A 12,749-nucleotide genomic window follows, 5' to 3' on the forward strand; every position below is an offset into this window, starting at 1 on the left:
ATTCTCCATTCCTAAGCAGAGCATGAAAGCTTTCTACCATCTGGTCTGTGGAACAAATTTCATTCTTCCACCTCACTGAGTCTCCATTTTCCTTCAAATCTCAAAGCTGAAAATGGGTTTATTTCTTTGCATATTTCTTTCTGCTATTATTTGTTTCTCCAATTGCATTATTGAACTCTGTCTGCATAGAGGGTATAGGAGCTATTTCTGCATTCCTGACTCACCTAAATTCCTGTTAAACTCAGTGGATGTTTTGAGTGTGCAAAAGAATACAAGATGGGGCTAAAAATTTGTATTCTATGTTCTGCACTTCTGAAATCTCCAAAAGTGGCATTGCTCATAATTTAAAAGCAGACAAGCAGCAAATACAGCACAGATAATTAAAGCATATCTCTATCAGATACCAACTCTAAATGTCTTTCTACATGAAAATCTGGTAAATAGTTGATCACTTGGATAGTTTTATAAAGTGTTTTTCTCTACAGAGACAGCTAGTTCAAAAAAACATTCAAACTAGCCATTTTATACCATGGCTGCTGTAGAATTTTAATGAATATATATGCATAGCAGCTTTTTTTCTGAGGAAATCATAGAGCTTTAGAGAGGTAGGTAAGATTTACTCCTTGTGCAGGCTGAGATTTTGGTCACCAGCCTTGTCTCTTCAAAAAAGACAGTGCAGTTCGCATTTCTGAAGAAGACCTGAAGGCAATCTCTCGTGCCTTAAGACTGTGTAAGACCTACTCAGAGATCATAAGCGATGTGCGATGTATAGGTTTTCTGATGACACTGAATTTCAATGTTCATTGATCTATAGAGTAAAGGTTATTCAGATAACAAACCATTTTCACACTTTTTTTTTTTTTAAGATGAAATGCGTAGTATGTATACTTCTGAACTCTGTATGTGGTAGGATGGAACTCATAGGAGCTGCTTATCATTACCTATCCCCAAATCCCTGCTACAAGTCAGTGTGGAGGAAACTACCTTGGATCAAAACCCTTTGATTGACTAGATACGAGTTTCTCGATGCTTTTGCTTTCCATGTACACTCTCCACTATACAATAATTCTTAGTACAATTAACAGAGGAACTTGATCAGTGGCAAAATTGGGGCATCTAAAATACAAAATTTATTTCGAGAGGCTGAAGAAAGAGAGATTTAATTAACTTTTGATACTCGAGAGATTTCTCTTAAGAAAGTCCTTCAGCAGAACTGAGACAATTACAAAGCTAACGTATTTCCAATAATAGAAAAAAGCACATGAAGATGGCAAGGAAAAAGGAGAACCCAATAGACCTGTGTTAAGAATGTGGAAAACAGTGCTGTCTGTGCTACAGTGAGGCTCGCTGCTGGGATGCTTCCCGGTAGCCTGCTGACACCAGAATCGTTTGCACCCCAGGACTCTTCTTCTACAGTGCCCCTCTCCTCCAACCATCCTCTCCAAAATCCTTCCAGCAGTTCTACTTAGTCCATTTCCACTCAGCAATCCCAGAGCTGAGTCCATCTGCAACTGCTCTCAGTCCTCCCTGCATTTTGACTCCGTCTTCAGTTCCCCTCATACTCAAAGCCTACCCTAATTCCCCTGGTTCCGATTACCTGGTGCTCTTCTCCTCTAATTCCTCCTTTCCAGACATTGCTGCCTTCCCGCTGGCACCTACTGCTAGTCTCTGACCAGCTGTTGTGGGCAATTGTGCCTGCCCCAGTTCTTGTTTATAAAGAAAAAATTCTTATGTGTTGCTCTGGCAGCTTGTAAAAATCCACAAAGAAGCCACACGTACTAAATTCTATATAGGAAAACCGTGAGGTGAAAAAAAGAGGACACATCCAGGAACACTAGCTGCAGGATGGTCTCATCCAGTTGCTTTTTGGTTGTTCTGCTTAGCTCTTCTGGGTGCAACCAGACTAGCAAAAATGCTGTGATTTTTCATTTCAAGCCTAATTGAGGACAGACATTTACTTCAAATAAAACTTAGCTGAAAAATATTTGCTGCATATGCCACCATTTCCGCTGGGCCCACGTGTAAAAATCTCAGCGGAAAACTACACATACATTCTCATTCAGTCTTTTGTTTGGGTGATGGTAAGTCTCTGTAATTGTTTCTGTGGTGCTTGATTTGTCCTGGAGTAGGGCTGTAAGAGTGCTGTCCCTCCGGGAGTAAGGATATTCATGAAAATGAGACATGAATCTTGTCAGGCTGCCTGGCCTGTGCAAAATTTTAACTAGATAAATCCTGGTACAAGGAACTTTGCTGGAGCTGCTGAATAATAATTGTAAAAGTTTGCAAGTTGTTTTTTCCTGCTCTAATAGCAATTGTAATGGCTCAAGATTAATTTTAGCATAAAAAGAGAAGTAATTGCAGTACTTAGAAATACAAAAAACCCTGAGGCAAATCAGTAGAAATACTTTGAAAAGGATAATTATACCTGCGTGGGGAAGACTATCTGTTTAATAGCATTAACCAGTCCAATTAAGGAGAAATGGAGGAAGGGCCCTCTTGTTAATTCTTTAACTATTCTCTGAAAAAGCAGTTTCAATATCTAAGCAGTAGAAGTTAGTTTTATGTAAGGTGACTTCCTGAGGCTTAAACATTTTAAGGACGATTCAGGGGAACTTGCATCTCGCGGAGAACTCCACATTACAGACATGCTAGTATTTTACCAGCTAAACAAGAAGGCATTTGGGTGCACTTACATGGTGTGATTTTTTGCTTCACATAGTTAACCTAATCTGGCCATAATCCAAATCTAAACAGCCACAAGGAGATTATTCCTAGTCAAGGGAAAATAGGACAAGGAAAGGATCGTCTTTGTCATTCAGGTTAGCAGCAGGTTTGGGCTACGTTACTACTGATAAGAGCTAGAACAGGCTTCAGGCTGGCTGAACACAGTGCAGAAGCTGTTGCCATAAAGCCTCCCTTAGGGCTCGCCCAAGGCCGCAGAATTGGTATGGCGTTCCTGCTCCAACATAAACAAAGCGATATATGCATCTTTAAGTATAGATGCAGGAATGCATGCATGCGTGCGCACACACCCTACCCCGCCAGTCATTTGCAAACTAACACAGGGACCATGTGTAGACATGTATGAAAACATAGCCTTGCATATATAAACAGGCATGGATTTCACCAGGGGACACAGGGAAGGGAGCTTAAGAGGATTTTAATCCCTCTATGAGTCCTTATCTCTCATGTCCCTGCTGTAGCATTGGCATTGCTTCTGGCACTGTCCTCGGATCTTGAGTAGTTAAAAAAACGATTTTTTTTTTTTATACTGAAAGTTCAAATGAGATAGGAGACTAAGCTAAAGGCTTCTTTATGCAGCTGCACAAAGGTAGTTGTAAGCGCTGTATGGAAAGGGCAGCACTAGGCTCTTCAGAGCCATAGCACAGAGCCAAAGTTTCCTTTTTCTGCCACTGGTTAGTTTGGGCTCTGTAACTAAAGCAGCCCTTCGCTAGTTGGAATTGCAGAATATAGGTTCATTAAAATGAGCATACCTTATATCTGTTATATAATACCTATAGGTAGTAGCTCAGAGGTCCTCATCCATACTGGTCTTATGTTTATTCCAGTATCCACTTGGAGATACATAAATATGTGTATATATAAAAATACACATGCAGTACTTTATAAAAGCTTTCCAAAACAAAACAATGCACTGAATACACTAGTTTCTGTAGGGTCCACTCAGAAATAAATACGTGATTGATGTTAGTCAACGCTGCTCACGACGCTACTGGAAAGCTGTCAGCCAATGCCATCTAGAGCACAAAATCACCGTCACTATCATTGTGATGATACCCACAGACCCCCCTTCAAGGAGCATAAAGCCAATAGTTAAATCAAATAAACAAAAATGACATTAAAACAGGATGACGTAATCAACAAAAGGATGAACAGAAACTTAAGAGTTAGACTTCTAGAAATTAGAATGAATAAAAAGCATATTTATTTTGTAAAATTTAAAACTGACAAGTTCATTTTATCCTTTGAAATTATTTCTAGTAAGAACATCAGTGGTGGACAGAATGTCAAACAAGCTGAACATCATGGATCGTTACAGTGAAATACTTGATCTGCCATATGTGAAAGAGAGATTAATATATAGCCCGAGAAGTGATCACTGGAACAGCAGGAGAGAAATGAATACTTAGCAAGAGCAATGAGAGAGTATGTTTAGTTTATTAAACTCCAAATCTTATAATAGTTTTACATAGCTTTATTCAAGTAAATGACATAATCCAAAGAGAGGTTCTCTGTGCTCTGTACTGTAATTAATCTTCCTTTTCTTTTGATAAATTGCAGACACGTACCTTATTACTGCCATTAAGCGTCCCCAGTGCTTTTCCAGCCCCATAGCAGCACACACAATCTACCAGTTCTTGATGGCTAGCAAGGAAATAACTGACCAAAACACATTTGTTTCACTGGACAGTCTTTTAGTAATTATTTAAAATATGAATAGCACCATAACTTAACCATGGTCTCCTCTCAATGTCAGTTTCTAAAAAGAAAAGCAGGAGCCCAAGAGAAATACTCACAAACTGTTACCTATCTGTTAAGATTTGTGGTCTTAAAACAACTTAGTCACCTGTCTCTTACCTAATGAGAATTATGCTAATATATTTATATTGCTTTCTGCTTAATGCATTTATATTGTTTTAATATAAAATCTTTCTTCTTAAGAAAACAAATTATTTTCATGAGACAAATAAGAAAACTGAAGTGGTTAGAAGACTACAGTATCTCCCCCAGAAAAGATTGCATGTCTTATGATTCTCAGCCTACACTAGTAAATACTGTCTCTTATTTTCTAGAAATTTGCATTCTAATTAAACCAATTGCCCAGTTGCAGTAAACATGAGTAAAATGAAGAGCAAAATTTGGCCTCTGTTGTTTAACCAATTATAGTTCTCTTAGCACCTTCTGAGGTCTGTACCACTTCTTCAGTAAATTCTGAATAACTGAGTGATAAACAGGACAGTCCTCTGGACAGGTCCCATGACAGTGAAGGAGTGGAAGACATCCATCATCCAGACTATCTTCTCTGAGGGAGGGACACCACTAACATATCAGAGAGCTTTTACTAGTTCCGCATATGTTAATCCAAGAACAAAAGTGGTTAAACAAAATTTTCATACTGATCCCAGATTTCTCCAGGACTGAGAGGTACCTAGCTCCTGATGTTCAGTTCAAACCCTTTTATAAAAGAAGGCTAATTGCAAAACCGTGTGTGGAGTTCATCTAAGTTCTGAACTTCCCTATGACTTGGGAGAATTCAACCTAGATACTTGATTTTCACCTCATCTTTTATCAGTACTAACGTACATACTTGACTAAAAAGCTACGAGCTTGGACGTGGTGCCGTACGATATGCAGTAAATTATAGGCCCTGCATCACAACTTTTTAAATATATTATCACTAATGTTATTGCATAAAATCTAATTTTTGTGAAATGTGATACATCTGCCCCATCCCGTATATCCAAAACTCAAGTTTTTTCCAGAAAGCAACTAAACAACAATTAGGTTAAATAGAGATGCTTGTGTTCCAGCCACAAATACTAAAGAATGGTAAGTCTCTTCATTTTCTGTTATAAACAAAGGTGCAAATAGAATCCAACCTTTTTTGTTCTCTTCCCAGCATCCTATTCATTAACCTACACAAATATTTGGATGAGGAAGGTGGGAGAAAGGGCAGCATTTTTTTGTGGTTTTGTATACTACAGTAGAATTTGAGATGTGCATTTAATAAGTAATTTGCTCTAGAAGTTGCACATTACTGGATTTTTATTAGGATTACAAGCTAGTGCCATTGAGACTAATTAAGAGAACTAAAGAGCCGACCCTTCTGGACTGCCTGTGTATAGTGGTCTTGAATGTAACCACTGGATTTTTGAATGAAAAACAGATTAGGCTGATGAGACTTCAGACAACCATACATAGTGTGGAGAATACAATTGCCAGTATTTCCATTTTTAATAACTATCATTACTTTCTTTCTAAAACGTCCTTCTTGGTGTATATGACCTACCAAACAAGGAATGCAGTAGATGAGTAGGTAGCAAAGAAGCCCAGTTCTAGTGTCTTGGCCAGATTCCAATTTCAATTAACTCCATTCTGCTTAAATTCCCCCCCACAGCTCTAATAGAATAAAGCTCTCTTTTCAACAGGTCCTGGAGCATTGTGTAGCATTCCTGTGAAGCTGTTAAACCCTGAAAAATATCTCCCCCCATTAGAGTTGCAAGGGAAATTTAGGTAGACAGAAAACAATCACCCAAGTTTGAATTCAAGCAGAACACCAAGGTTAACTTTCTTACGCTTGCATTGGTATCGCGGGATCTTTGCCGACAACAAGCGTCAGACCCTTGAAAAGCACAAATGGGAATAGCTCACTGTGCTGTCTGAATACAAAGTCAGAAATTTGGCATCTGTGCACCTGGAAGTAACCGTGTTAATGTTTCCTAAGAAATTACTCTGTATAAAAGCCTCCTATGTTGTAAAGTAAGGACCTTATCACAACTTCACTTGGTTATTTAGCAATATTTGTGAAACTGTTTATGAAAAGAGTTCCAGTAACTTTAAAAAAAACACTTATTTCCTCAAAAATTTCTTTAAATACAGAAAACTTGCCTTAGCTTATTTGGGTCACACAGCAAATAACCGAGTTTCAGTAGCTAGGTATACCAAAGGACTCTCAAAGGATTTAAGCAAGCTGAACCAGGCCTACAGTATCAGTGAAACTATTCTAAATTATGCTAAACAGACAGTTATAACGATTTTCTTAACCTCTGAACTGGGACTCATTTCTTTAAAAGATTTTGATAAATGACTTCTAAATGAATCTATACCTAAAAGTTAGTCATTCTTAAACTAAAAATCATTCAAAACAATCACTAGAAATTCTAAAAATCACCAGCAATTCCCTAGTAAAAGGGATGAAACTCTGCAGACCCACCCACACACACTGAATCAGTTTGCAATTTTTACTTTTGTTGTTTTTGTCATTGTTGAAGTTGCATTTCTTTTTTCAGATTAAGGCAACTGTAAAGTTGGTCTTCTCATTTCACCCATTTCTTTAATCTCAACTTTTTTATATTTTCTTGTCCGCTGCCACCTCAGGATAACCAGCACAGTAACCCCAAAGACAGCAGTCAGTGTCACCACTGTCACCACAGCAGTAATGCCAGCAATCATACGTCTTGCAGAAAACTCCGGTGGCTTTTCATCAACATAGTAAATCAGTATTTTTTCAATATCCAGAGCTTGTCCATTAACAGAGACTTTTAATGTATTGTTAGAATGAAATATGGAGTTGTCTTTTATATCCTTTTCAAAGTAATAAGCTACATCAGCTATATCTACATCATTGTCAGATTTCTCAAAGTCATTTTGACTTAAGCGGACTTGGATAAAAGGAGAATCATACTTCACATCCGCGATGTACTTTGGATGCAGTTTGTATCGGTTCTGAAACAGATGTTTCAGGGCATTTGCTACTTCGGGATCTTCAAAGGTACTGGACATTTTTTTGTGTTTCAGTTCAATGTAGATCCAGCTTGTTCTAACCAGTTCACTGCACCTTAGGCTTTTATCCCCCTTTTCAGTTCTTCTTACTCCGGCAGTGTTGACACACCAGCAAGTATCAGTTTGATTGCACTGCCTGGCTTTGAAGATACCACTGTCCTCACAGTCCGGATTGTAGATGCCATCATTATCTAAAAACCCACTGTGAGGTCTATGGAAGCGCTTGCCCTTGCGGGGGATCATTTGTGCCTTCATCAGCAAGCATTTTGAAGTCAGCGTTGAACAATCTACCCTGTGATTTGAACCTACCAGCGTGCAGGTGCAGATCCCAGATACATCCTTCGTACATACTGTCCACTTATTGGTCGCACAGGTACAACTCTCCTGCCCCGACGAAGCTACCACCAAAACCAAAATCAGCAAAACTCCAAACTGCGATTCCATATTACAGGTAGAAAGTGCAGAAGTCTGAAGTGATAGCAGGCACCATCTGAAGCTTAAACCCACACAGCCTACTGGTTTCTACATGCTGGTGTGCTGCTCCCTTTTACAAAATTCAAATCAAACCTGACAGACAGGTTCTCCTTCCAAAACAACTGGCCCCTCATAATACACAAATCCCAGAGAAGCTGCACCTTCATCAATTACTTTTCAGGGAGCGGCACTGATTCCCCAGATGCCTGCCTTCCCTCCTACTTAATGAGGGAACAACAGGGAAGAGACAAGGCCAACATGAAGTGTAGTTCCTACCTTGGATTTCTCTTCTGGATTACAGCACAAACCATCACCTATCCATTTTCCTTCTTTAGACTTATGGTGTATGCACACAAATATATCTGTAAGGAATGTGCATTTGCACATAGCTATACATTAGAGGACAGATCACAAGAGGAAGCAAAAAGCAAGCAGAGATAGAGCTGAGAGTACCAGCCTCTGCTAGAAGCCTCTCTGTCCTTCCAGTTGTGGGGTCAGAACACGGTAAACCAGAGTGGGATGAAGGAATCTGTATTGTCAGTATGTGGTGGCACTTATTTGTGCTGTCTAAGGGAACAGTAAACATTGTTCAGTTACTGACTCCAATATCTGCATGAAAATGAGAAAGGCATCTGCCAAACATGAACAAATGGATGTTACTAAGCTTCCTCAAGGAGTTGTAGCAGGACAGGCTAACAATCTCTAGAAAGATTGCTCCACAGAGCGGTTAAGACTACTCCCATTTCTCTTGGCTGAATCCTACTCCTTAGCTGAGACATTCCCACTCCTCCACCTCCTTCATGATTCTTCCTGTATCTTCCATCACACACCTCCTGTATCATTTCACTGTCTGGTTTCTTATTCATTACAGACTATCTCCTGGCTACTTTTATACATATATATTTATAAAATAAAATTTTTTAATGTATGCTCTAACCAAATGCTGCAGTAGCTGCCAGTTCAGGTCACAGGTGGAGTGACTGTTCCTCAGTTTGCTGACTACTCTCCTACTTACAGAGCACAGGATTGCATGCTCATCTTCCAACATGGAAAGTTTGTCTCTCTGCCTTTCCTTTGACACATACTCATCCCAAGACAGTATTATGAATAACAATTTTCGTGCTTGTATTACCCCTACAGAATTGTTAGCAGTTTCTGAAGAAATCTTTCAATCTGAAAGTTGAGTAATGCCTTTCACAGTACATTCCAGTAGCTCCCAAGCGTCCTAATGAACCCTGAATCATCATTTCCATGTTTTGGCAGCAACTGAAAGATATTTTTCAGTTTGCATTAAGCAAGTACGACATCTGATTTGCCAAACACCATCAGGCACTTTGTAAATCATTGTTTTGGGACCAAAAATGACCACAGGACACTGTATATGCCATTCTCCCATCCACACAGGTTACAAACTGCCTCCTTGCATCCAGTTCCTTCTGTCTGTGCTGGTTTCCTTCGGAGGGCCTGCCCTGCTTTAGATCACCTACTTGAAATTATGACTTGTGTTTATGTAAACAGTACGGAGTTAAACTGGCTGCCAATGAGTATTTACAACATAACATATATTTAAATCAAAGCTCTGGATGTAAATACCCTCTAACCATTACAGAAGGGCATAATCTGGCATGCAGCTTTGCAGCTGGACCTATTCCTATTTCTAAACAAGCCACAGAAATACACCCTACCTGGGGCCGTGAAGATGAAGCAAGTTCCTTAATTTATTGCTGGCTCCTTTTAGGACTTGGAACACATTACTGTACCTCTGCATTTTATCCTTCCTTCAGATAAAAGTAATCATAGGTAACCTATCTTAGAAAATAATTGAGATCTACAGCTAAAATTGATACAAATATTGTTAGAAGTTTCAAATTCAGGATTCTTCAATAATAGTTTAGTATGTCTTAGTTCTTTTCCCATATTTATTTTCTAAGTCACTCATTACTTCTCTTTTATATAAGCAATACTTCTTAATTGCACATCCTTCCTTCAAAGTCAAAATCTATTCTCAACTACATGCTCATATCTTGTCTTTATTTCGTATTATGAACTTTATGGGTAGAGAAAGTAGATTTTGTTTTTCTTCCCTCCAAAAGGTTTTACTGGAGAACAGATCCTCAACAGCTATAAACTGTTATAGCTCACAACCAACTTTAACGGAGCTATGGCAGTTTATACACATCTGAGAGCTGAGCTGCCCTTGCACCTAGAAAGCACCATATGAATGGACAGTAATAGAACTTATTTTTGGTAAATGGTATTTTGCCTGTATGGTCTTTACAGAGATTCAGACTTGGCCTCAGCCTCGTATCATCAGTAGAGAGTTACCACATTTTACGGACAGCTACAGTGAAGTATAGAGAAAATAAGTAGTTTCTCAAAAAGTAATATATGAAAGAAGAACATAGGTAATGAAAAAAAGATGGTCTATTTTCCCTGCTGTTGGAAGACTGTCACTGCTGTTACCTTTAATTATAAACTGCATTCACTGCCTCTTCCCTCAAAGGTGACCAGAAGTCCAACAGTTTTAGAACATACCATCGCCAATCAAGAAATGTAAAACAGTGGCAAGAAAAACAGAAAGGAGGAATAATTAAGTTATTTAAATTATTTTAGATATTAAAATTATTCCCTGACAGAGTTGCATAACTTGCCAAAATAAAAATGTTCTTTTACAATTACTTTTTTGCACTGGTAGATTTTACCTTTGTAAATAAGGAGGGAAACACACTTATTTTAAATGGAAAAAAAATTACTTAAAAAAATGCCTCTAAGACACTAAAAAAAATAAAGTATTATTTCCTTTAATCCATGTTAAATTTTAATGGCATTACAAGAGTTAATTACTTAGAACAGCAGGCTGTTGAAGGAATCTTGTAGGAAATGTGGAGTGCATTATTTCTTTGCCGATCTCTGCTTCCATGGAAACAATTTCTCTGCATAATTATAACTCTCATAAAAATGGGGCACTAGGTCTATGTAAAACAGCAAGACATTTCCAATTAAACAACCAGAATGCTTTTATCTAGGCCATTAAATACTTTGTTCAGTATCAAATACAGCTACTATGTTCCCTGGGATGTTAACAGCCAGCTACTTCCAACATGCTGGATCCGTGGGGCTAGATGAAGGCACCCTGTGCACGTCCTCACTTCCCAGGCTGCCTTTGTAGGGTTAACCACAGCAGCACAGCCGGTCTCCTTCCCCTTTTGGCTCAGGGGCGCCTGCTATGCCACACGTAGCCTTCTGCAGTGCATGTTAACCTCAGCGCTGCCTGCTCTCTACCTCCACGGCATCTCTCTCCGCCGTGCAACATAATGCTCGGTGACTCCCAGGGGACCGAATCTTCTGTTAGCACAGCCGGAATAGGTTAATCTGGCTTCTGCTACTGGCAGAAATACATCTAGAAACAACACACTTGAATCAAATTTGGGTAATGAATAAAGTTGTTTGAAAGATAATTTGATGGCCACTTTCAGACTTCACATGAGAACACACACATATTACTTACTTCAGCGATCCTACCTACAGCCAGAATTATCTCTGTGAAAACAGTGGGGAAAGCAGATCTAACATTCCAGCATCCCGGCCAAGAAGTATCACTGGATAGTTTTCTGAAGGAGACTAAAGCAGAGGGTTTGTGAGAACAAATGAAAAAAAACAGATCCACACCAGTGTGCACAGCTTGCCCATAAAAATTAACCACTAGCTAGAAGTTTATATGAACCAGTTAGAACGGTTTTAGGTCTTAGTTTAAAACCACAGTCATATTTTCTATATTCATTTTAAGTTTTATTTTTTGAAATCAGCTGTAACAAAGCCCCCTCTAGTGGTATTAAGTTCAGTTGAATCACATTTTTATTACTATTAAGTTGGAACAATGAAATATCAGCTCTTAGGTACAAGAGATGAGAAACTATTACAAATACGGAAGACAGCTTTTGAGTTATTGAACAGTCTTCATTAATAGTCTCTTGGATACCATCAGCACAGAGCATCAAGAGTGAGCAAAATGAGAAAAGTTACTTAATATCTGTGGCAACAGTGTTGACTTTTTTTGCAACAAAATTATCCTCCTATGAAAGTTACTCGTTTAAAAAAAATGGACAAAACACCCATAACCACAAGGCATAAATCCCTATGGAAATCACTGCTGATAAAGAATATTGGCCAAAAGTAACATATCTTGGGCATTTTTTTTTTTTAGCTGCTGACTCTCAGTTTTAGTTATATCCTACCACTTGCTACTCACCTTTTTTCCTCTCTCCTGAGGAACTTAGCTAGGCATAATAGGTCTTACATAGAGAAATAGCATATTACTCTTTAATAGTTATATGAAAATGGAGCTAGCATATAAAGAATGTCTGGCTGAAAAGAAAAATCAGCTTCTCAATGAAGAGATTCAATGCCTTATATATGTTTAGTAGCAGAATTGGCAGTATTAGTAAAGCAGACTTTTATCTTCTTAAAAGTATGCCACTTCCCAACTCTTTAACAATACAGTCAAAATAAACTAGGAAAAGCAGTCTAGTAATTTTCTTACCATGGCTCCTGCCAACAAAATTATTAGTCAGCAACACAATTGTCATATTTCTTCCTGATTCACATAAAATATTCTATGTTAATACTGGATTATAGTAACAGTTAGATTCCCCTCACCCCCACCACTAATAAAACCTACCTCCACTTAGAAATTTTCTTAACAGGTAGCCTTAAATACAAGGATCACTCTCGGGAAATTTGGAGTCTTCAAG

At 38.5% G+C, this 12,749-nt stretch overlaps 1 protein-coding gene across 1 annotated transcript; it reads right to left on the reverse strand.

Annotated features, from left to right (window-relative positions):
• Window positions 1–3,923: 3,923 nt before the first annotated feature.
• Window positions 3,924–11,695, reverse strand: TACSTD2 (tumor associated calcium signal transducer 2). Its single transcript, XM_026105162.2, has one exon. It carries the CDS (start codon window positions 7,966–7,968, stop codon window positions 7,033–7,035), a length of 936 nt encoding a protein of 311 aa, XP_025960947.1. The 5' UTR covers window positions 7,969–11,695; the 3' UTR covers window positions 3,924–7,032.
• Window positions 11,696–12,749: the final 1,054 nt, after the last annotated feature.

Source organism: Dromaius novaehollandiae, chromosome 8 (genome assembly GCF_036370855.1).
Source record: "Dromaius novaehollandiae isolate bDroNov1 chromosome 8, bDroNov1.hap1, whole genome shotgun sequence".
In the NCBI taxonomy this organism is placed as follows: Eukaryota; Metazoa; Chordata; class Aves; order Casuariiformes; family Dromaiidae; genus Dromaius; species Dromaius novaehollandiae.

Coding starts and splice junctions, on each gene's coding strand:
- TACSTD2 (XM_026105162.2), bottom strand. CDS start 7,968: ATGGAATCGCAGTTTGGAGTTTTGCTGATTTTGGTTTTGGTGGTAGCT.